The 26,199-nt window shown below is 40.4% G+C and overlaps 1 protein-coding gene across 2 annotated transcripts in view; it reads left to right on the plus strand.

The window, feature by feature from the left end:
- Positions 1 to 676: 676 nt before the first annotated feature.
- Positions 677 to 26,199, plus strand: part of man2a1 (mannosidase, alpha, class 2A, member 1) — a 245,178-nt gene continuing 219,655 nt past the window's right edge. Inside the window, exons 1-3 of one of the 2 annotated variants that reach the window (XM_043710431.1) lie at positions 677 to 2,300; positions 15,614 to 15,874; positions 19,889 to 20,033. In XM_043710431.1, the coding sequence (XP_043566366.1) occupies positions 2,139 to 2,300; positions 15,614 to 15,874; positions 19,889 to 20,033 (568 nt within the window). In that variant the 5' untranslated portion in view covers positions 677 to 2,138. The remainder of the gene's footprint in view (positions 2,301 to 15,613; positions 15,875 to 19,888; positions 20,034 to 26,199) is intronic. The other variant, XM_043710422.1, reaches the window with a different exon arrangement.

The raw sequence follows: 26,199 nt of genomic DNA on the forward strand, positions 1-26,199 counted from the left end.
TTCTTGCTCCCTAAATTACACACGTTATAATGCACCTCCTTTAATCGCATCACTGAACTGATGAAATTTTGTAGGAGCAGATGCTGGAATTTAAACTGAAAACGAAAAGTGCTGGAGATCACAGTCATTCAGGCAGCATCCGTTGAGAGAAATCAAGCCAGCGTTTCAAGTTTAAACGACTCTTCATCAAAACTGGATATCAAACTTTGTTTTGATATCACTCCAACACAGAACCATAAACAATTTTAAAATGCCATACAGATTAAAAATATAATTGCTACTGCTGTTTGTAGACAATTTCATCAAGGAACATTAAGTAGACCAGGAAAAAACAGGCAACAATATAACATCCATAAACGAAATGTTCACTGCTCCTGTCACTTCAGCTTAAACTTTATCCAGTATTTCACATTTATTGATAAAGTCAGAAAACACTAGGTTACAGCCAACAGGTTTATTTGAAATCAAGTTTTTGGAGCACAGCCCCTTCGTCAGGTACGAAGGAGCAGCGGTTGGAAAGCTTGTGGTTTCAAATAAACCTGTTGGACTATGACCTGGTGTCGTGTGACTCCTAACTTTGTCCACCCCAGTTCAACACCAGCACCTCCTCATCACGTTTATTGACGGCACGGCTATTGTGTTTCCCTCTATTCCCTCCCTCCCCCAAACTAACAATGATACTGCTCCGTCTCTCAATTTATTTTGTCAACCTCTAGGTCGAAGGACATGAACTCGCAGACATGTTTTCTCTTCCACTGTTGATCATCTGCATCACAAAACTCAACGCCTCTTCTGGAAACTACCGCATGCGTGCCATGGCCTGAGTCCACGTGACCAAGCGTGTGCGCGAGACCGAGGTTTGGTTGGAGTTCGAGTGGAAATCAATAACGGACAAAATTGTTTTGAAAATTCGGGGCAGGGAGGGAGCGGAACGGAACATAATTCACAGCGCACACATTACAATAATATGTAAATAAAATACATTACAGTTACCCGTCGAGTTTTTACAAGTATGTTTATAAGCCACGAGAGTAGGTGGGTAATGGCCCGAACCAGCATTTGATGTAGGCTGGAAGGAAAAGAAAGAGAACACGAAAGCTGTTGGTGCCGAGTGGAGGAAGCTGCAGGGTTCGACGTCTTCGTACCTCGGAATTGGTTAATCGCTGATGTTTTGGTTTGACAAAAGCAACATTCGTTTGTTAACAAAGGAACTAACCGTCTTTAAATACGTATCTAAATGTTTATATTTCGAAAAATCCATTTGTGGTATACATTTTAAGAAAACATCTTTTACGAGGAGGAAGTAGAACGGATCTGCTCAGATTTGAAAAAATGACATTCGGTTAACAAAAATAAAATTGTATTTACGGAGCGTTATCGTTTGCTCATTTAATTTAGGGGGCGAGGTGGGAAAACCGAATGTGATATCAGGCTACGACGAAGGAGATCACCGATAAAGTAGATTTTGTACATTCAGCAAGGTAAATGATTTACCCAAACAATTCGAAATGTACTGAAACCGATTAACTCCTGAGAGACTGGGGCAACAGGAAAAAAAATGTAAAGATCGGCGAGATTAATCACTATGAACATCGTGTGGCAAAATAGTAGTCATATCAGCTTTCAATTTACTGAAGACCGCAACTTACAAAACCGGTTTGCATACGGAGGAGTGAAAAGGGGTGTGTGAAACAATAAGCAGCTGCCCCAGGAGTCTCTATACCCCCTGTCTTAGAAACACTAAAAAATTATAACAGGTTTTTGCGCACCTAGTAGAGCTTCAATTTTTCGCAACTCTTGTTTCCAACATTGTCTCCACGTAACTTGCTCAGGTCCACTTTTGCCCAATAACTTCAGAAGATAATATATACCAAGACTTATATATTTAGAACGACAGCAGTGACATTGGGATACAACAAAGTTGTTTTTTTTGGCAGTGGAGCTCAGTGGGAGGCGCGTTTGAAACCTGCTTGGAATTTCTATGTGATTCTGCCACTCGGTGCATGTGACAGGAAAACGTTTGCTTCCTGTTTGCTGGTTCGTCTAGTGGTACAATTTACTCTGCGTGTCCTTTCTGGAGGAACTTTTTACACCATTCAGAAGTATTGAAATATTATTATCCAAATGCTAATGTTTTTATGTATTTAATGTTTAAAAAGATAAAAATGAAACTGAGCAGACAGTTCACACTATTTGGAAGTGCCATATTCTGCGTGGTGATATTTTCCTTGTACTTAATGCTCGACCATGTTCCATTCGATCACCCAAAGAATGTGAAGAAAGGAGGGCTATTTCCAAATGTAAGTGTTCATAAATAACTTGTACGTTCATTACGTTTGTGGTTGCTGCGAATAAAATCTGTTGTGGGCCGTAGAATACTTTTCTCTCTTTAACAACTTATTTTCGAGTTACGGGTAGACATTAAAGTCTCTTGTATGTAACTATTTGAGCAAGGTTTTCGTTCTATTTGTTTTTGTCTTTATTCAAAAATATATCGTGGTATGAGAGAAGGGTAAATTTATGCCACTTAAATCCCTCCCCCACCGTCCCGTTTTCACAGGTGCATTGAAGAGTTTTGTTTGGTTAAAATTTTATTTGAAATAACACCATTCACAATATGCCAAAACATTTTACAGCCACTTTTTTTAAGGATTTTAAAATATAATGGAGGAAACAGTCAATTTGCACAGGGAATGTTGCACAAATAGCAATGGGGTAAAGATTCAGTATTTTGTAATGTGAATCGAACAAACACATTTTGGCTGAGTAGTTAGGAGTAAATAGTGGCATATGGGGGCAGGGGAAGAGGGGAGGTGGTGACACTGTCCCACAAAGGGAAAATGAGCAAACTGAGCCTCTATTCTTGAATCTCAAAGAATGAGGTGATCTAATTGAAACCGACAAAATGCTTAAAAGGATAAACAGGATAGATGCAGGTAAGATATATCTCCTGGTCAGTAGTCTAAAATGACGGGACATAGACTAATAGTAGGAAGATGTCACTTAGGTTCAACATTAGACTTTTGTTTTTACTCTGAATGTTGTGTTCCTTTGGAATTCTGTACCAAAGAGGGCTATGAAAAATGATCTTTGAGTATGTTTAAGGTCAGTGGAGGATCTGGACTCACATTTAGGCTGGACCAGGTAAGGATTGCAGATTGTTTTTCTTAAAAGACATTGGTGAACCAGTTGGATTTTTACAAAAATTGAGGATAGTTTTGCACTTGCCTTTATTGAAATTAATTGGAATGAAATTCCACCAGGTGCCACGATACGATTTTAATGCACAGCACTAGAGCATAAACCTGCCCTCTGAGTTATCAGTCCAGTGACATTAACATTGTATCATCTATGTTCCAATTATGGATTATTTTCTTTGAGGGTCAGCAGTGCTGGGGAAAGAGGAGCTGGATTGGAGGAGTGTTTTCTTGCACATTCTGTCTCTCCTATGCTCACTGCTCCTGTAATAAATATGCATTGTTTTTCTGCTGTCAGAATTGCCTGCATTTGTAATTCAAAGAATCATACAAAAGAGACCCATTGAGACTATGCCACTAAAATACACTTCCACCTATGTTAGTCCCACTCTCCCGCACTAGGCCCATAGCCTTGGATTTTTTGACACTTTTGTACTCATTCAAGCGCATTTTAAAGATTTGAGGTTTCCTGCCTCAACTATCCTTCTCGGCAGTGCATTCCAGATTCACTGGGTTAAAAAAGCTTTTCTTCAACTTTCCTTTCCACATCCCACCTTTCACTTCAAAATTATGCCCTCTTGTCTTTGACCGTTTGACTAAGGGGAACAGCTGCTTTCTATTCGCACTGTCCATACTCAAAACACATATGCCTCTATCAGGTCCCCCTTCAACCTTCTCTACTGCAAAGAAACCAACCCAAGCTTATCCAGCCTCCAGCTATGAAGTACTCCATCACTGGTAACATCCCGATTAACTCTTGCATACTACCCATTGCAATCACTTCTTTCCTATAATGTGGCTATTAGAACTATACACAGTACTCCAGCTGAGGCTTGGTCAGTGCTTTGTACAGCTTCAACATGATCTCTCTGCCCTTATAATCTTAAGTCACAATTGATAAAGGCTAGCATCCCGTATTCCTAAAACACCCTATTAACTTGTCCCCTCACCTGTAATGATCTGTGGACACGCACCCTTTGAGCTTCCTTGTGTTCTACTATTCATTAAGTATTCCTTTGTCTTGTTCCTTCTTCCAAAATGCATCACCTCACATTTATCAGGGCTATATTCCATCTGCTACAGATCTGCCCATCTGACTAATCTGTTTATGTTGTCCTGTAACCTAACACCTTCCTCTTCATTGTTGAAAGTACTGGCAATCTTTGTGTCAATCACAATGGCCCCATGTATTAGCATCCTAACAGGAAATATACCATGTTCTGTAAATGAAAGAAAATAAATTGGACCATTTGCAGAAGTGAAATAAGCTTGGTAACTCAAATTAAAATCTTTGAACTGTTTGAGAATCATAATTCCAACAGTGATGAGTAGGATAGACTAGCTAATTACCTTGCGCTTTCAATAGTTAACAATATTCACTGTGGAGCAAGATCAATGAAAAATTCTATGTTCTTGCTTCCATTTTGTATTTATTCATAGTTAAAATGATGGTCTCCAACTTTATTCATTTTAACAAGTGGATTTGGGGGTTTACATGTATCACAAGACAGATTCAACAGAAAGCAGAATTACTTGAAACTTAACCTCATTAATAGCATTTACTGAAACAACAATAACAGCTAAAATAATTAGGATGAGACCCAGAGAGAAGGTTCAGCAGGAGCAGATGAAAAGCCAAAATTAAAAGAGACAAAAAGGGAGTCAAGAAGACATAGAAATTATAGGCTAGTTAAGGTGCAAAGGAGTTTGGCAAGGTTAGATGGTATTTATTTTAAAGCAAGGAGTCTCATTAACAAAGCAGATGACTTGAAGGCACAAATTAAAAGTGGGGGTATGATACAATTGCTATCACTGAAACACAGTTGAGAGAGATGCAGAATTAGCTCAAGATTCCAGAATATAGGGTTTTCGGGTGAGGTGGGGAAAGAGGTAAAAGAGAAAAGGATATTGCAGTATTGATCATGGAATCAATTATAGCAGTAAGGAGGTATGACATAGAGTCATAGTCATAGAGATGTACAGCAAGGAAACAGACCTTTCGGTCCAACCCTTCCAGGCCGACCAGATATCCCAACCCAATCTAGTCCCACCTACCAGCACCTGGCCCATATCCCTCCAAACCCTTCCTATTCAAATACCCATCCAAATGCCTCTTAAATGTTGCAATTGTACCAGCCTCCACCACATCCTCTGGCAGCTCATTCCCTACACGTACCACCCTTTGCGTGAAAAAGTTGCCCCTTGGGTCTCTTTTATATCTTTCCCCTCTCACCCTAAACCTATGCCCTCTAGTTCTGGACTCCCCGACCCCAGGGAAAAGACTTTGTCTATTTATCCTATCTATGCCCCTCATAATTTTGTAAACCTCTATAAGGTCACCCCTCAGCCTCTGACACTCCATGGAAAAACAGCCCCAGCCTGTTCAGCCTCTCCCTGTAGCTCAGATCCTCTAACCCTGGCAATATCCTTGTAAACCTTTTATGAACCCTTTCAAGTTTCACGACATCTTAGAAAACTCTTGAAATGAAGCCATATAAGTAAACTTAAAAACAAAGGAGGACCAAACACATTGTTGGGAGTGGCCAGAGAGAAATAGAAGAGCAGATATGTCAGCAAAATTTAGGGAAATGCAGAAGTAATATGGTTATTATGTGAACGGTTTAGATTAGATTAGATTGGATTAGATTACTTACAGTGTGGAAACAGGCCCTTCGGCCCAATAAGTCCACACCGACCCACCGAAGCGCAACCCTCCCAGACCCAATCCTCTACATTTACTCCTGCCTTAACACTACGGGCAATTTAGCATGGCCTATTCACCTAACCTGCACATTTTTTGGACTGGGAGGAAACTGGAAGAAACCCACGCAGACACTGGGAGAATGTGCAAACTCCACACAGTATAGAGGGATCAGAATTCTTAAAATGTTTCCAGGAGACCTTTTTAAATCAGTATGTAGAATGCTCTCCGAGAGAGAGTAGTCCTGGACTGGCAGCACGGTGGCTCAGTGGTTGGCACTGCTGCCTCACAGCATCAGGGTCCCAATTTCTGTCTGTGTGGAGTTTGCACATTATCCCCGTGTCTGCATGGGTTTAATCCGGGTGCTCCAGTTTCCTGCCACAATCCAAAGATGTGCAGGTCAGGTGAATTGGTCATTCTAAATTCCCCTAGTGTTAGGTGCATTAGTCAGAGGGAAATGGTCTGGTTGGGTTACTCTTTGGAGGGTTCGTGTGGACTGGTTGGGCCAAAGGGCCTGTTTCCACACTGTAGGGTGGAATCTAATCTAATCTTAATGTTCGATAATGAAGCTGGGCAAGTGGTTGAAGTATCAATAGGGAAATGTTTTTCAGGCAGCAATCACAGTTGTTAAATTCAAAGTTGTTATAGAAAAGGCCAAGGATGGACTTGAAATCAAAGCTCTCAGCTGTGGAAAGTGACTTTAATAAGCTCAGGTATGGTTTGGCCAGAGTAGACTGAAAGCAGATACATTTAGATAGATATATCAGAGCACTGGGATGCAATCAAGAAGGGAATATGCACAGTACAGGGCCAACCTGTTCCAATAAAAATAAAAGGTGGGCCATCAAATCCTCTGAACCCTCAATACCAAGGAATGAATAAAGAAAAAGGGACTGATACCAAAGGCTCACAATAGTCGAACTTCTACAGGAGTACAGAATGTGGAAGGGAGCACTTCAAAATGGATATTACGAGAGTGGAAAGGGGCATGAAATGATAACGGCAGATAAAATAAAATCGTTAAATAAAATAAAAGAGTACAGCCAGTGATAATTTGTGTCGAGCCAGATGGCATTGGCAGGGTTCTAATGCATACTTTGTGTCAGAAGGATAATGTGGGTGTAGAAATTTGGGAAAAGGACTAAGATACAATTTTTAAAATTGGCATAGACAGGAGGTTCTGAGGGGTCTGACAAGCTTAACCATAGGTAAATATCCAGGACCAGATGAAATATATCTTATGTTGAGGGAGTAAGGAAGGAAGAAAGGAAGTAAATAGCAAGGGTGCTAACAATAATTTTCAATTCTTCACTGGCCACAGGAAACGTGCCACTGGACTGCAAAACAGTCCATGTAGCATTATTCAAAAAGGGACCAAGAGATAAAATCAGGAATCTATAGGCCAGTCAGTCTAATCTCAGTGATGGGGAAACTTGGAAGCAATTCTGAGGGACAGAATTAATCTGACTGAGGCAGAGATTAATCAACCACAACATTACTTTGGTAAGGGGAAGTCATGTCTGACCGACTTAATTGAACTTTTCAAAGAGGTGACCAAGTTGTTAATGTAATCCATTTGAACTTGAGCAAGGCTTTTAATAAGATCCCATATGGGAGGCTTATAGCAAAGTTAAGAACCCATAGGACCCAAGGAAATTTGGCTAATTAGATCCAGATTTGGCTGAGTGGCAGAAAACAGAATGATGGTTGAGGCATAGTACTAGTTTTTATGACTGGTAACCTGTTGTTTTAAAAATTTTTAACCGTTTCACCACATTCCACTGCTTGGAATTTTACACCACACCTGTGTACAGTGGAGTTCCACAAGCTTTCAGTTTTGGGGCTTTTGATGTTTGTAGTATATTTAAACAATTTGGACTTGAATGCAGGAGGGTTGATCAGGTAAGTTCATGGATGATATGAAAATTGGTGGGATGGTAAATAGTGAGGAGGGTAGTCATAGATTACAGGAGGATATAGACAGACTAGTCAGATGGGTTGGTCAGTGACAAATAGAATTCAATCTGAATAAATGTGGGAGGATGTACTTCCGCAGGACAAACAAGGCAAGAGAATAGATGACAAACTGTGTGACTCTGGAAAGCACCAAAGATCAGAGGGACCTTGGTGTGTATGTACACTGGTCTCTTAAGTTATCTGGAAAGGTCATAGTCAAAGAGCATGGAAATGGACTATTCAGTCCAACTCACCCATGCTGACCAGATATTCTAAATTCATCTCGTCCCTTTGCCAGTGTCTGGTCCATATCCCTGTAAACCTTCCTATTCCCAGACCCATCCAAATGCCTTTTAATTGTTTTACCAGCATCCATCACTTCCTCTGGCAGCTCATTCCATACATGTACCAGCCTCTGTGTGAAAAGGTTGATCCCTAGGTCCCTTTTAAATCTTGCCCCTCTCTCCTTAAACCTATGCCCTCTAGTTTTGGACTTCACCACCCAAGGAAAAGACCGTGGCTATTTGTTCTGTCCATGTCCCCCATGATTTTATAAGCCTCTATAAGATCAACTCTCAGCCCATCGCCCCAGGGAAAACAGCCCCAGCCTATTCAGCTCTAGCTCAAACCCTCCAACCCTGGCAGCATCCTTGTAAATCTTTCAAATACCACCAATCCAGCCAGCACACAAAACCTGTGCTCAGTCATTGCTATCTGTACAATGTTTTGGCCTCCTGGGTTTTCAGTGCATGTAGACTCTGTATCACTTCAAATCTTGTGTGAGACCCTTTCAAGTTTCACAACATCTTTCCTGAAGCAGGGAGACCAGAATTGGATGCAATATTCCAAAAGTGGCCTAACCAATGTTTTGTATATCCACAGCATGACATCCCAACCTCTATACTCAATGCACTGACCAATAAAGTTAAGCATACCAAACAATGCCTTCACTATTCTGTCTACCTGTGGCTCCACTTTTCAAGAAACTATGAACCTGCACTCCTGGTCTTTTTGCTCAGCACCACTCTCCAGAATCTTACCGTTAAGTATATAAGTGATATCCTGATTTGCCCTACCAAAATACAGCATCTCACATTTACCTCAATCAAACCCATCTGCCACTCATTGTCCTATTTGATAAAGATCCCTTTGTGCTCTGAGGTAATTTTATTTGCGGTCCACTACACCACCAATTTTGGTGTCATCTGCAAATTTACTAGCCATACCTCCAAATCGTTTGTATAAATAAAGTGGTTATAAAGGAATATGGTATACTTGCCTTTATTAGTAAAGGCATATAGTTTTAGAGCAAAAGATCTTGCGGAAACTGTGTATAAAACATTACTCTGGCTGTGCCTAACCAATGTGAGTTCCAGAACTGTACCCATTACAGAAGGGATGTGATATCATTAGAAAGAGTGTGGAGGGCATTTAGCAAGATCTTGCCTGTGCTAGAGACTTTTAGTTATGAAGAGAGATTGCTGTTGGAGCAGAGGAGATTGAGGGCAGGACATAAAATTATGATGGGTACAGTCAGGGTAGACCAGAAGGAACTTTTCCCCTCGTGGGAGGGATCAGTGATTGGTAAGGAACAGGAGGTTTAGAGGGAATATGAGAGGGAAAAGAAGTTCATCCAGAGGTTGTGGGAACCTGGAACTCACTCATGGTTGATTTGTTTGTGGTCTTAACTCCATGTTCCTGTCTGCCTCCTATCATCAATGATTTCCTTGTCTTTTAAAAGTCTGTCACATGCAGTCTCGAATAAATTCAGTGACACAGCCTCCACTGTTTTCTAAGGAAGAGAATTCTGCAAACTAATGACCCTCTGAGGAAAATTCAACCACTCCTGATCTCCACTTTCAAAGGAGGTCCCGCTCTTAAATTATGTCCCCCAGTTGAAATTCCCCTGACTGTACCAAACATCCTCTCAATATCTATCAGCCACTGCTGATTTAACTTAAAGTATGTAGTGTGAAGTAGTGTAGCTGTGCTTTTCTGTAGGTTGTTGCTGAGCTTCTGTAATATCTGACTGCTGAACAATCCCATGCCATATTTCAAATAAACAGAGCCCATATCCATTGACCAGTTCTGATGTGATTGATAGGTTTACATAAATAAAGTCAAAACCACAGCATAGTGATCAATAGTGGATTTGCTTGGACAATGCAAGTATGAAAAGTCTCTCACAAGATTTGAAGTGATACAGAGTCTATATGCACTGAAACCCCAGGAGGCCAAAATATTGTACAGATAGCAATGACTGAGCATAGGTTTTGTGCGCTGGCTGGATTGGTGGTCCATGTGTTCACAGAGTCAGTATTAGATTGACCTATAATAGGGCCAAAGTCCTCAGGTGCGATTTCCCCAGACAAAAATGAAAGCACGAAAAATGGAGGGGGGAGAAAAGTTCGGCTGCAGCTGAAAGCAACAGGGAAGGATAAAACTTCACATCAGCGACTTTGCTGAATCTCCCCAGTGAGTAGTAGGCTATAAGTTGCACTCGAATAAACAGCATTTTAAAAAATGGAACATCAGAAAGGTGACCACCAAACTCTCAGCTTAAATTGGAAGACCGCAGACTTGAATACATGCATATTGAAGCTTTTTAAAGAAAGAGTAGAGCTACCCTTTTTAGATTTAGCAGTTGCATAACCAGATAAGAAAATGGTGAAAGGAAAGATTACACAGAATTAGTGCTTTGAACCTGACTCAGGAGGATCAGAGAGACTCTGTTAGTGTATGGAACATGTGGGAGATCAATGTTCTGTGAAAGTGAACTTCAGAATTCACCATTCACTCCTGATGTCTTGCAGACAACAGCCACAAGAATCAATTAAATCATTTTCATTAGTAATGTGAATTAGTAGATGCCAAGGTGTTTTGTTCTTGTTTAGATGTCAAAGGCAAGGACTAATGTTTCTTGGAAGCTGAACTCTCTGACTGGGTAATGAATATTGTCATAGCTTCAGTGCTGATCAGAGCTTTCTTAAAAAAAAATTATTGGAGAAAAATAAGGTCAGGACATTGAAGCACTTCCAAAAGATGGCTGAAAATATGAAACCACTGCAGTAGGATAGTGACAACTGGAAGTATTAGAAGCACTGACTAGAATCAGTGTAAAAACTGAAAGAATTGTGGAAGCTGTAAATTAGAAAGAGTTCAGAGGCATTTTGTTCCTGTCAAAATGAAGGGTAAGATTAAGAAACAATGGATGAATACAGATATTGAGGTTCTGGTCAAGAATAAAAGAGAATCTTTCTTTAGATATAGACAACTTGGTTCAATTGAATCTCTTAATCAATATAAAGAGTGTCGGGGCATTCTGATAGAAAAATCAGGAAGGCACAGAGGGAATGTGAGATAGTATTGGCAAATAAGACATGGAGGAGCTGGTGTTGGACTGGGGTGAACAAAGGTAAAAATCACACACAGTCCAACAAGGTTTATTTGGAAGCACTGCGTTTTGGACCACTGCTCCTTCATCAGGTAGCTGTGGAACGGGATCATAAGGCGCAGAATTTAAAGCAAAAGATTACAGTATCATGCAACTGAAATGATATATTGAACAAACCTAGATTATTGTTAAGGCTTTCATCTTTTAAAATGAATTGCAGGTTTTGGATCATTAATATGTAAATTCCAGAACTACTTTCAAGCCACATTCACGAGATAACTTAAGGTTTTATATAAAAAAAAGTGACATCTCAGCTCAGAAAATGCTTTAAAGGGGTGAGGTTGGAGTCTGTCTGTATCCCAATCTTGAGGCAGACTAGTTCTATTTCCAAAGTAGGAATTTCTAAAATATTGTATGGATAGACTGCCTATAGATCATATCTGCAAATTCAGCCCATAGACTTAAATGTGTGTTCATAATGACTTCCTCAGGAAACATCCACGGGATGCAACTAATAGGGTACCCTTCATTGTCCAATACTTCCCGGGAGCAGAGAAAATACAGCATGTTCTTCGCAGCCTGCAACACACTATCGATGAGCATGAGCACCTCGTCAAGACCTTCCCTACGCCTCTACTTCTCACCTTTAAACAACTGCCAAACCTTTAACAGACCATGGTTCGCAGCAAACTGATCAGCCTTCAGGACAACATGGATCACAACACTGTACAACCCTGTCATGGCAACACTGCAAGATTTATAAGGGTGTCAATATGGATACGGCCATTACATGTGGGGACTCCACCCACCATTTTCACGGCAGGTACTCATGTGACTTGGCCAATGTTGTCTACCTCATAGAGTTACAGGCAAGGATGCCCCAAAGCATGGTACATTGGCCAGACCAAGCTGATGCTATGATAACAATGAATGGACGCCACATGACAATTGCTGGACAGAGGTGTTCCCTTCCAGTCGGGGAACACTTCAGCAATCAGGGACATTTGTCCTCCTATCTTCAAGTGACCAACCTTCAAGGCGAACTTGATATTCAGCAACACAGAGTGGCCGAGCAGAAGCTGATAGCGAAGTTTGGAACCCATAAGGATGGCCTCAACTAGGACCTTGGGTTCATATCACACTGAGTTGACCCCTTTACACTCTACACTCTCTCTCACACACACACTCTTACATACTCACTCACTCACTCACTCACTCTGTCTCTCTGTCTTTTTCTGACAGGCTTATGCTCCATCAAACTCTCACACTTTACAAAGCAGGGTGTGCGCTCTCTCATTTGCAGAATTATATTTGCAGATACATTCTATTTTGCTCAAAAAGCACACAATCTGCAAGCAGTCAATCCATTTAATATTTTATAAATTCCTTCTTTTGGAAATAGAACCAGTCTAACTCAAGATTGGGATACAGACAGACTCTAACCTCACATCTTCAATGCACTGTCTGAGCTAAGATGTCACCTTTTGTTATAAAGCCTTAAGTTATATTGAGAAAGTGACTTAAAAGAAGTTCTGGGATTTTCATATTAATGAACCAAAACCTGTAACCCATTCTCAAAGATGAAAGACTTAACTCTTATTGCGTCCTTCCTATTGGAAAGATGTTGTGAAACTTGAAAGGGTTCAGAAAAGATTTACAAGGATGTTGCTTTTTCACACAGAGGATGGTACATTGTTGTAATAAGCTGCCAGAGGAAGTGGTGGAGGCTGGTACAATTGCAACATTTAAAAGACATTTGGATGGGTATATGAATAGGAAGGGTTTGGAGGGATATGGGCTGGGTGCTGGCAGGTTGGACTAGATTGGGTTGGGATATCTGGTCGGCATGGATGCGTTGGACCAAAGGGTCTGTTTCCTTGCTGTACATCTCTATGACTCTATGACAACAATCTAGGTTTGTTCAATATATCATTTCAGTTGCATGACTCTAATGTTTTGCTATAAATTGTGTCTTATGATCTCGTTCCACAGCTACCTGATGAAGGAGCAGCACTCCGAAATCTAGTGCTTCCAAATAAACCCTGTTGGACTATAACCTGGTGTTGTGTGATTTTTACCATTGGCATATAAGATCAAGGATAAACCAAAGAGCTTCTACAAATTCATGAAGAGCAAGGGGCTAACTAGAGAGAGGATAGGATCTCTTTTATGATCACGGAGCTCCTGTTTATTTCGCGTCAGCTTTTACTGTGGAGAAAGTAATAGTCTAGGGAATGCGGAGAAATAAACTTTGATGTTTTAAAAATAGTTCACATTACGGAAGAGAAAGTTCAGGAAGTCTTAAATAATATACTGGTGGATAAATGAGAAGCTAATCTGCACCAAGTTTTGCTTGTTTGTTACCTGACATTGGGCAATGCTGTCCTCATACCCTCAATTATAAAGAAGGATGAGAATTTTAAAATTGCCTTCATAGCTTTGCCATTCCCTATCTTGCACAATACACACTGCTAAACCTTTTGGAAAAACACCAACCTCTTGAAGGAGACTTTCTCTTTCCTTGGGTCACACATTGTGGAATACAAATGTCTCCTGACAATACCAGTTTACATAATTTGAACAGGTGTTACTGATCCTTCCTTGACAGTCATCTTAATGATTGTTTTATTGGGAAAAATGGCACACGTGGTGCTAGGAAGTTAAAAAAGTCTGAGACATCTCTGCAAATCTTTTTAATCCTGGAAGTAAACAAGTGTTTACTTTGGTTGGGGTGGATGCGGAAACTTGAATAGATAGAGTCAAAAAAGTTAATCTGCTCTACATACCTCTAGGTTGTGCCCTAGGCCCAACCATCTTCAGCTGCTTCATCAATGACCTTCTCTCTGTCATAAAGTTCGAAGTGGGAATGTTCCATGGTGATTGCACAATTTTAAGCACCATTTCCGGCAACTCAAATACTGAAGTAATCCATTTTACAGTGGAGCAAGACCTGGGCACTGACCAAATTGCTGATGACAAGTGACAAGTGATGTTTATGTGACACAAATGCCAGGCAATGACCATCTCCAAGAAGAGACAATCTAACCATTGCCCTTTGACATTCAATGGCATTGCCATTATTGAATCCTTCAGGTTACCAAACAGAAAACAAAGTACTGCGGATGCTGGAAATCTGAAACAAAAATGGGAAATAGCATGAGAAACTCAGCAGGTCAGACAACATCTGTGGAGAGAAAGCAGAGTTAACACTTCAGGTCTAGTGACCCTTCTTCAGAACTCAGTCCTATTCCTTAGGAATACCATTGACCACAAACTGAATTGGAGTAGCGATATAAATACTGTGGCTAAAAGAGCAGGTGAGCGGTTAGGAATCGTGAAGTGAGTAACTCACCTGACTCCCTAAAGCCTGTCTACCAAGTACAAGGCAACAAAGCAATCTGCATGAGTTGCACCACATCCACCATCAGCATTCATTCCCACCATCGCTGATATTTTGCAGCAGCAGATGCATGCAGAAATTTACTGAGGATCCTTAACCAGTCCCATCTAAAGCCATGACTACTACTACGTAGAAGGACAAGAGAAGCAGATACATGGGAACACCACCATCTGTCAGATTCCCCCCTGCGCCAGACACCAATCTGGCTTTGAGACATATTGCTGTTCCTTTAAATTTCCTAGATCAAGATCCTAGAAATCTTTTCCTTAACAGCAATGTGACTGTACCTATAACAAATGGACTGTAGTGAATCAAGAGACAGCTCATCACCACCTTTTTTTCTAAGGTAACTATTGAAAAGCAATAAATGCTGGTCCAGCCAGAAAAATTCAGTTCCCATTTACAAATAACTCCCTCTTATTTTCTGTGAGCAAAACACTAGATTTTGTTTTGTATTTCTGGCTTGAGCTAAACCAATTCCCACATTCTAAGTTGGGACTGTTTACTGCTTACGCCTCAAATAGGGATCTGTTCTGAAAAAGTGGTGATTCTGTGAATGCAGTTATTGAGATCTATGAACCTCTGGTTTGCTTAAAGTTTAGAGGAGCTTAGATCTGGCAAAACATTGTAACGTTGTACTTCTGCCTGGTAAAAAGGCGGATCATAAATTCACTGAGGCTGGAAGCCGATGTGAAGATCTAGGGGTTCTGCAGGCTTACCATTATAATACAGACTTATGTTAGGAGCTAATTAGAAATTTGAATCATTATATTTCACATTTTGTAACATAAGATTATCTTGGATAAAGATGCAAAATGGGACATTCTGAAAAATGAGAATTGATTCGTGAGAAATAGAGGAACTTTGATGTTGATACAATGTTCTTGTCTTTGTCTGAACAGGTGCTTTTTCAAGATTAGCAAATATAAAACCTATTGAGTGACATTTTCCCTTTTATTTTGCAGGCACAGCTTTCAATTCTGCATGAAAAAATTGACCATCTAGAGCATCTATTAGCTGAAAACAATGAAATCATTTCAAACATCAGGGATTCCGTTATTAATTTGAGCGAATCTGTGAAAGATAACCAAGGGGACCATGAAAATTCAAATTCAAGTAAAGGATTTTTCTCTGAAGTCTTTGGATCTTCCTCTTCCATTATTTCAATTGAAGCCGAAGATTGTCAGTTTGCCTCGAAGGGGTATGCAAAAGGGTCAAATTTGCAAGTAAGTAATAACTGTGTTTTATGGACGTGCAGTAGCTAGATCTGTTTCATTCCAAAGCACTAATTAGTTTTCAACCAGTAGCTTGATTTTTACAAATTTCAAAAGAATTACTGACCATTTCTCCATAGTGAATCCGGCAAACCGATTAGACGCAAGAATTGGGGATACAGAACCTATGTTACATGCTACATTGTTCCTGACTTCTGGTTTGATTTTGTAGTCACAATATTTATGAGGATAGTTCAGTTATGTTTCTGGCCACTTGTAACTCTCCAAAGTAGTGATAGTGGGGGAATTTGAAATGGTAGTGCCACTGAATGTCAAGGGCAATCGTTAGATTCTCTCTTCTTGGGAATGTTCATGACTTAATGTCCTATTTTATTCCTGTGTTTTGAGCAGAAAGTGATTAGGCCTGGGACACATTCCTGTTGAGATCACTGACATCTAACAACCATAGCTATCTTCCTTTGTGTTGAGTACGATTCCAAACAGGAATTTTTCCAGATTCCCATTGACTATTGATTTCCTAGGACTCCTTGATGCTACACTACTTGGTGCAAATGTTACTTGTCACTTATCAGCCCAAGCTTAGAGTTTGTTCAAGTCTTGCTGCATATGAACATAGACTACTTCAGTGTTTAAGTAGTTGTGAATGGTGCTGAACATTATGCGATCATCCCCACCTCTGACCTGTGATGAAGGGAAGATTATTGATGGATATGGACTGAGTAAAATAATTGGCCACTGAAACTGTGGTAGACATGTTTCTGGAGTGTCAAAATATGTAAACTTTCATCTAGAAAACCAAGGCGACAAATTTGTCTGACTGTTTTTCACACATTGACACTGAACAGACAGAAGGTTGAAAAACATTATTTGTGCAGACGAATAACGACAGGAAACAAAATTCTGAAGCTAAACTGTCCAATTTCAAAGTTGGCTACATTGTCTATCATACGTTCTGTTGATTTCAGCAGTGGTGACACTACTTTGTCCATAAAAAGATGGCTATTCTTCACTTCAGTAGTTGATCCAGTGGACCCAGGTCTTTTGTTGTTAATCTTTTCTTTTAATCTTTCTTCTTTTTGTCATTCCAATCATTCCAGGAGAAAGAGAGAGAGCTGTTTTCTTTGCTGGGATATTCACATCTGTCCAAATAGTTGCACTCAGTCAATTTAGCATTTTCAGCCCATTCACAGTGTGGCACACTTACACATACTAGAAGCTATATTTACAGACAGAAAGGACATGTGCATAGCAAATAGGTGACTGTCATTCATTGGTTTATTTCACATGATACTGTTGGGGTGAATTAGGGTAATCTACTTGTTAATTAACATTATTTGATAGATTTTCCATGCAGTACCTCTATCAATCAGAGTGCATTTGCCAACCAATCAATGCTGTCATCTCATGCAGCATAAATGTTGGTTTTTCACTTGAATTGATGCTCTTTTGACTTGCCGTGAAGATTGCAAAGTGAAATGCTTCAATAAAATGTGTGTTCACAGCAATTTTCAAGTTCTGTAGTATCAATCAACTACTTATTTGCCCATTCTGCAACTTTATTCATTAGTCATACTGCTTCTCAATATTTGATATCGTCCATAGATTTAGAACTTGGTTTTTGATTTGAAGATCAAAATTGTTCCGATATATTGTGAATAGCAATGGTCCCAACACTGATGTTCCCACCTTCCGTCACTCTGAACAACTGCCTTTTATTATCTTTGTCAGCTTTCAGTCTTGAGATCATTTGGCAATCTATTTTGCTGGCTCCAGTTTCTGTGACCTTAGTCATTTGTCTATTAATGCCACTTTGTCAAACATCCTTTGAAAATCTAGATTAGACATATCTAGTGCTTACCATTGTCTACTGTCTGTGTTACCTTCTCAAACAAATTCAGTGGGACTACATCGATGTTTGACAATATTTTGTTTCACAAATTTTAATTTCAGCCATGCAGAATGAGCTTTTCTTCAATCTATTACCTTTCTTAAAATACTTATGTCTTTCTCTATCGTTATCTAAAACACATTATATAATCGTTTCTACTATTAGAAATTCCCTTACTTTTACTCATCTTGTCTATTCTAGTTCAGTCCCCACCACTTGATCCAATGACAAATCTCCATTTGGGTTCTGAAGAAGAGTCATATTTGCTCAGAGTTAACATAAAACCAAAGAACTGTGCATGCTGTCAATCAGAAGCAAAATCAGAAACTCAGCAGGTCAGGCAGCATCAGTGGAGAGAAAGGAGAATTAATGTTTCAGGTCCAGTGACCCTTCTTCAGATCTGAAGCTGAGTTTTTGCAGCAATTTCTGATTTTGGCTCAGAGTTAACTTTGTTTCTGTCTCCACAAATGCTGCCAGACCTTCTGAGTTTCTGTGTTCACTTTCAATTTTATTTTAGCTCTTCAACATCTACATTAGTTTGCTTTCACTTTGTAAATCTTCTCTTGTTGGGTTATTTCACACTTCGAATCAGAAGAGCCACCAGTATATACTGTAGGAACTCCATTTTCTTCACCACTTGTTACCATTTCTCAACAACTACTATTTCTGTCAATTAATATGAGGATAGTTGAAATCCACAATTATTTTTAATGTAATTCCTAATTTTTCTGCACATCTTTCTCCACCTTCATCTGTTCTCTAAAAGGTTAGCTGATATCATGAATAAAATAGATTTATAACCTATCAGAATATAAAGAAATGTCCTGGATATTTGATCATAAATGATCTGGAAGAGGGCGTTGCTGGTCTGATCAGTAAGTTTGCAGATGACACGAAAATTGGTGGAGTAGCAGAAAGCATAGGGGACTGTCAAAGAATACAGAAGTATATAGATAGACTGGAGAGTGGAGCGGAGGAGTGGCAGATGGAGTTCAATCCAGGCAAATGTGAGGTGATGCATTTTGGGAAGTCTAATTCTAGAACAAACTATACTGTAAACAGAAGAGCCTTGGGAAAAGTTGATGAGCAGAGGGATCTGAGAGTTCAGTCCATTGTACCCTATAGGTGGCTGCACCGGTGGATAGAGTGGTCAAGAAGACGTATGGTATGCTTGCCTTCGTCGGACGGGGTATTGAGTATAAGAGCTGGCAAGTCATGTAAAAATTGTACAAGACTTTGGTTTGGCTGCATTTAGAATACTGTGTACAGTTCTGGTTGCCACATTACCAAAAGGATGTGGAGACCTTGGTAAGGTGCAGAGAAGGATGAGGATGTTGTCTGGTATGGAAGGTGCTAGCTATGAAGGGAGGTTGAGTAGGTTAGAATTGTATTTACTAAAAAAAAAAGAGATTGAGGTCTACAAAATCATGAAGGGTTTAGACAGGGTTGATAGAGAGAAGTTTTTTCCCAGGGTGAAGGATTCAATAATGAGAGGTCACGCGTTCAAGGTGAGAGGAGAAAAGTTTAAGTCGGATACACGTGGAAAGTACTTTACACAGAGGGTGGTAGGTGCCTGGAACGCATTGCCAGTAGAGGCAGGCATGATAGATTCATTTAAGGTGCATCTGGACAGGTGCATGAGTAGGTGGGGAGCAGAGGGATACATATCCTTAGGAATTGGGCGACGGGTTTAGACAGTGGATTTGCATCGGCTCAGGCTTGGAGGGCCAAAGGTCCTGTTCCTGGGCTGTAAATTTTCGTTGCTCTTTGTTCTTTCTTTGTCCCTGGAAAGAGCTAGCCAGTTTTTAGTGTTTGCTTAAGTAATTGTTATCAGTGCTTACAGAATGTAGCCAAAATAATATCTATTTACACTCTTAACTTGGGTCAGATTCCCTAGATGCTATTGTCAGAAACAACCATTTACAATACCTTTGCAGCATTGGCTTACAGCATTATAAGAGCATCCATTTTTTGATCTAGACCAATTAGTTTAATCCTGTATTATCTTCTATTGCAATCCATATGGATTCTATTTTGTTCTTGTTTATTGTGGTGTTCTTTTTCTGTACTAACGTTAAATTATTTATTGGTGTCAGCTTATTTCTAATTTATTCTAGCTGTTGGATATCTACAACATTCTACCTTTTGACAATCCAGATGGTGGAGTTTGGAAACAGGGCTTTGACATCACGTACAATGAAAATGAATGGGATGATGAGAAACTGCAAGTCTTTGTTGTACCCCATTCACACAATGATCCTGGTGAGGAATACATTTTATGGGTTGGAACTTCTTCATAATTTTATAAAATGAACAAACTGTCTGGAAATCATTAGTATTAGTTATATTTTATATTGTATTAATTTTTCAGCAGAACAGGAAAGTTAACATGGGTATTTATAATGCTGATTTGGAAGCTGTCAAGATTGCCACTCAAGTCCACTAGGGTGTTTTTGTGTGATCATTTTGCCATGCCTCCTCTTTACCATGGATCTGATTACATATCTGACTCCAAACAGGGTGATAGTCTATATGTAAATTGCTATCTAAAGACCATGAATTTTTTTTTTCCAGAGTACAGGTTGTTCTGCTATAACATGACAGTTGCGTTCCTGTGCAACCTTGTTCGATAGAAAATCGCGCTATGGAAAACCAGCATAGAAAATTGCGCTGTAAAAGATCGCTATACCAGTTCAGCAGAAAATTCATGTTATCCAAACAGTGTCCATAATTCGTCAATCGCGTCATAGCCAATTTGCATTTATGAAACCTGCGTCATACCAGAACAAACTACTATTAGAATGTTTTCAGAACAGAATATCCATTCCTTACGAAGCTACTGGAATTCTTTAAAGTGTCAAGTAGTTAATAGATGAATGTTTTCTGTTGGTTTTGAAAACATCCTTAGCATTGTTTCATGTGCATATTTCACCAGCATGGAAAGTCAAAACTTTTTGGTTCTATTATAAACCTGATATGGGGGTAAAAGGGAAGTACCATTCAAAGGGGGCTTGTTTTCCCTTTTGGAATGGCTCTCCTGTGTTTGCCCTCATGTTCATCCACTCGTCATTGTAGCTCCAAGTCATTGTTGGCATGCAAAAGCAGTCATGTCTCTTTAAATTTCTTTGTGCAAGCCAAACCTGGTGAGCATATTCATTTGGTCTCCTGCCTCAGCAACTTGAGAGAGATGACAATACCAAATGTGGTATTGTCACTGGACTGGTAGTCCAGAAACCCAGAGAATATTCTCGGAATGTGAGTTTGAATCCCACCAGAACAGATCATGTAATGAAATTTGAATTTAATAAAAACCTAGAATTCAAATCTGATGGTCACCGTGAACATTATCACTTGTTGTGAAAACAACAAAACCCACTAATGTCTTTTAGGAAAGTAAAACTGCAGTCCTGACTGGTCTGACCTAAATGTGACTCCAGATCCAGTATAATGAGGTTGGTGCTTAATTATCTTCTAGAATAGCCTGAAAAGCCATTCAATTATATCAATTGCTGAAAACTCAAAAAGGAATGCAACAGGATGGACAACTTGGGTATCAAATAAGACACAAGGAAATGTCAACAGCAAAAACTCAACCCTGCAAAGTCCTCTGCCAGGACACATACAGCAAAGATGGTGTCACAGTGGTATACATTCAGAAGGGAGTTGCAATTGGAGTTGACTCCAATGGTGTACCATGGTATCAAGTCAAAACATGGCAAGGAAACCTGCTGCTGGCATCCATGTAACGCTCCTTGCCTCTCCCCTCAGCTAATAAATTGGTAGTACTCCATGTTCTATACCACTTGGATCAACTAAGAATGGCAAGGGTGCAGAATGTATTCTGGATGAATGACTTCACTGTCCACCAAGAGTGGCTTGGCAGCAGCATTTCTCACTGAGCTGACAGAGTTGTAAAGAACATTGCTGTTAGACCGACTCTGTGGCAGGTAGTGAGCTAACTAATGAGACAAAAATATACTAAACATCCCATCCTTACCAATCTGCCTGCTGCAGATGCATCTATCCATGACTTATTGATCAGCGTGACCACTGCACAGTCCTTATGAAGTTAAAGTCTCATCTTCTCATTGAAATTACCCTTCTTCATCCTGTTTGGCACTATCACTGGGCAAAATGAATTAGACTTCAAACAGATCTAACAGTTCAAGACTGGGCATCCATGAAGTATTGTGACCCATCAACAACAGCAGAATTAAACTTCAATGCAATCTCTAACCTTAGCACTTGGCATACTCCTCAACACTGGTTCTGTGAAGAGCGCACAAGGAAATGTCAGGATCAGTATCAGGCATACTACAAAACAGGATTATTTGCATGCCAAATAGCAGAGCATCAAGTGAAAGTGTTCAGTGATTCTATAACCAAATAATCAGATACAGTCATGACATATCCAACTGTGAATGGTGGTAGACAATTAAATAGCGCACTGGAGGAGAGGGTCCAGAAATGTCCCTATCCTTAATAATTGGAGAGCCAACATATCAGTGCTGAAGATAAGGCTGAAGCATTTGCTGCAATCTTCACATTCCATAATCCTCTGGTGGTCTCAGTTTTGTCATAAGCTTCCCTTTGCCTCCATATTCAATCCCATTTATCCATCAAGTCCTGAATGGGATTTGTTGGTCCCATTTTTTAATCTTTGTTGAAATCTGTACTTTCCGTATTTCCTTCTTGAATGCGGCCCACTGTTCTATGCAGATTTATCTCAAAGTTTCTGGTCCCAGACAATTCTGGCCAAATCATGTTGAATCTTATTAAAATCAGCCTCCTCCTTGTTTAGAACTTTAATTTTAAGCCTATTCTTGCCCTTTTCCAGAAGAACCTTGAATCTAGCAAAATTATGATCACTATCTGTAAGATGCTGTCCCTCTGATACATTAACCATTTTCCCAGCTTCATTACCCCGAAAAGTAATTTTAGAGCAGGTCCCTCTCTTGTAAGGGCTTCTGTGCATTGACTTGAAAAGTTCTTGTGGATGCGATTTAAGAAATCTGCTCCCTCAAAATCTTTCACACTATGACTGGGTGCCAGAAGACTGGAGGTTGGCTAACATGGTGCCACTGTTTAAGAAAAGTGGTAAGGAAAACCAGGGAACTATACACCGGTGAGCCTGACATCGGTGGTGGGCAAGTTGTTGGTGGGAATCCTGAGGAACAGGGTTTACATGTATTTGGAAGGCAAGGACTGATTAGGGATAGTCAACATGGCTTTGTGCGTTGGAAATAATGTCTCATGAACTTGATTGAGCTTTTTGAAGAAATAAAGAAGAGGATTGATGAGGGCAGAGCAGTGGACGTGATCTATATAGACTTCAGTAAGGCGTTTGACAAGCTTCCTTATGGTAGACTGGTTAGCAAGGTTAGATCTTGGAATAGAAGGAGAACTAGCCATTTGGATATGGGACTGGCTCAAAGGTGGAAGACAGAAGGTGATGATGGAGGGTTGGTTTTTAGACTGGAGGCCTGCGACCAGCGATGTGCCACAAGGATTGGAGCTGGGTGCACTGACTTTTCATCATTTATGTATATGATTTGGATGTGAACATAAGAGGTATTGTTAGTAAGTTTTCAGATGACACCAAAATTGGAGATGTAGTGGACAGTGAAAAAGGATAGCTCAGATTACAATGGAATCTTGATGAGATGGGCCAATGGGCTGAGGAGTGGCACTGGAGTTTAATTTAGATAAATGTGAGATGCTACCTTTTGGAAAGCCAAGTCAGAGCAGGCCTTTTGCACTTCATGATAAGGTGGGGAATGTTGCTGAACAAAGAGACCTTGGAGTGCAGATTCATAGTTCTTGAAAGTGGAGTCACAGACACTTAGGATAGTGAAGAAGGCATTTGGTATGCTTTCCTTCATTGGTCAGAGCATTGAGTATAGCAGTTGTGGCTGTACAGGACATTGGTTAGGCCACTTTTGGAATGTTGTGTGCAATTCTGGTCTCCCTCCTATCAGAAGGATATTGTGAAACTTGAAAGGGTTCAGAAAAGATTTAGATTAGATTCCCTCCAGTATGGAAACAGTCCCTTTGGACCAACAAGTCCACACCGATACCAAGAAGAGTAACCCACCCAGACCCATTCCCCCACACTTACCCCTGACGAATGCACCTAACACTATGGACAATTTAGCATGGCCAGTTCACCTGACCTGCACATCTTTGGACTGTGGGAGGAAACCAGAGCACCCAGAGGAAACCCACGCAGACACTGGGAGAATGTACAAACTCCACACAGACAGTCGCCCGAGGTGAGAATCGAACCTGGTCCCTGGCGCTATGAGGCAGCAGTGCTAACTACTGAGCCACCATGCCACCACAAGGATTTACAAGGATGTTGCCACGGAGACTGAATAGGCTGGGACTGTTTTCCCTGCAGCGTCCGAGGCTAAGAGGTGACCTCATGGAGATTTGTAAAATCCTGAGGGGCGTGGATAGGGTAAATAGGCAAGATCTTTTCCCTAGGGTGGAGGAGTCTAGAACTAGAGGGCATTGGTTTAAGGTGAGAGGGGAGATATTTAAAAGGGACCTAAGGGGCAAAGTCTTTACGCAGAGGATGATGCTAGAGTGGAAAGAACTGCCAGAGGAAGTGGTGGAGGCTGATACAATTACAACATTTAAAAGGCTTCAGGATGGGTATATGAATAGAAAGGGTTTAGGGGGATCTGGGCCAAGTGCTGGCAAATGGGACTAGATTATGTTAGGATATGTGGTTGGCATGAATGGGTTGGACCGACGGGTCTGTTTCTAAGCTGTATATCTCTATGACTACCCCATATAATGTTGGGGAAGTTGGAATTCCTCACTATCACTACCCTATTAATTTTACACTTCTGGACATGATTATTTACATCCAAAGGTATTAAGGGACGTAGCTACAGTGATAGTGGATGCATTGGCACTGATCTATCACAAATCCTTAGATTCTGGAAAAGTCTGAAGGTTAGGAAAAATGCCAATGTAACACCCTTATTCAAAAAGGGTGGGAGACTAAATAGCAGGTAACTATAGGCCAGATGGCTTAACATCTGCAGTTGAGAAAATATTACAAATTATTATAAAAGATGATGTGTCAGAGCATTTAGAAACTGATATGATCAAGGCAAATCAGCATGGCTTCATGAAGGGGAAATCATGCCTGACAAATTTGTTACATTTGTTATGGGATGGAAGGGTTGTCTTATGAGGTTGAATAGATTGGAGTTTGGGAGAATTAGAGCAGACTTTGTTGAAATATAAAAGATTCCTAGGGGACTTGATGAGGTATGCAGAGAGTTTGTTTCCCTTGTCGGATGATCTAAGACCATTGAACATGATATCATAGAGTAAGAGTTGCCCATTTAACACAGCTAATGTTTTTTTTTCTCTTGCTGTGGGGATTTTGTGGAATTGTACATTTAAGTATGTTTAAAGCTGTAATAAACCAATTTTGAATCAGTAAGAGAATCATGATTTTTGGGGAAAAGACTGGAAGGTGGAGTTGAGAATTATCAGATCAACCATGATCTTGTTGACAAATTGAACAGATGATACTCAATGGGCCAGGCTTACCTCTCCCGTGTCTTATGGAGTGCAGATCCCAACAACATGTGAGAAGCTTCTAGAACATTTAGAACAAAGCAACCTAATTGATTTCCTACTTGGCAAACATTAAGATTGATAAGTCCCCAGACCAGATTTATCCTAGGTTGCTGCAGGAAGCGAGAAAGGAGGTTGCTAAGCTACTGACGAAGATCTTTCCTTCTTCATTCTCCACGAGTCGTGCCGGAGGATTGGAGGGAGGCAAGTGTTGCTCTTCTTTTCAAGAAGGGGAATAGGGAAATCCCTGGCAATTACAGACCAGTCAGTCTTATGTCTGTGGTTAGCAACATTTTGGAAAGAATTCTGAGGGATAGGATTTATGACTATTTGGAAAAGCATAGCATAATTAAAGGCAGTCAGCATGGCTTTGTGAGGGGCAGGTCATGCCTCGCAAATCTGATTGAGTTCTTTGAGGAGGTGACGAAACAGGTTGATGAAGGTGGAGCAGTGGATGTGGTGTATATGGACTTCAGGAAGACATTTGATAAGGTTCCCCCTGGTAGGTTCATTCATAAAGTAAGGAGGTATGGGATACAGGGAGATTTGGCTATCTGGATTCAGAATTGGTTGGCTGACAGAAGGCAGAGAGTGGTTATAGATGGAAAGTATTCTGCCTGAAGGTCAGTGATAAGTGGTGTCCTGCAGGGCTCTGTTCTTGGGCCTCTGCTCTTGGTAGTTTTTGTAAATGACTTGGATGACGAGGTTGAGGGGTGGGTTAGTAAATTTGCCAATGACACAAAGGTTGGAGGTGCTGTTGATCGTATCGAGGGCTATTGCAGGCTGCAGCGCGACATAGACAGGATGCAAAGCTGGGCTGAGAAATGGC

Source organism: Chiloscyllium plagiosum, chromosome 2 (assembly GCF_004010195.1).
Source record: "Chiloscyllium plagiosum isolate BGI_BamShark_2017 chromosome 2, ASM401019v2, whole genome shotgun sequence".
In the NCBI taxonomy this organism is placed as follows: domain Eukaryota; kingdom Metazoa; phylum Chordata; class Chondrichthyes; order Orectolobiformes; family Hemiscylliidae; genus Chiloscyllium; species Chiloscyllium plagiosum.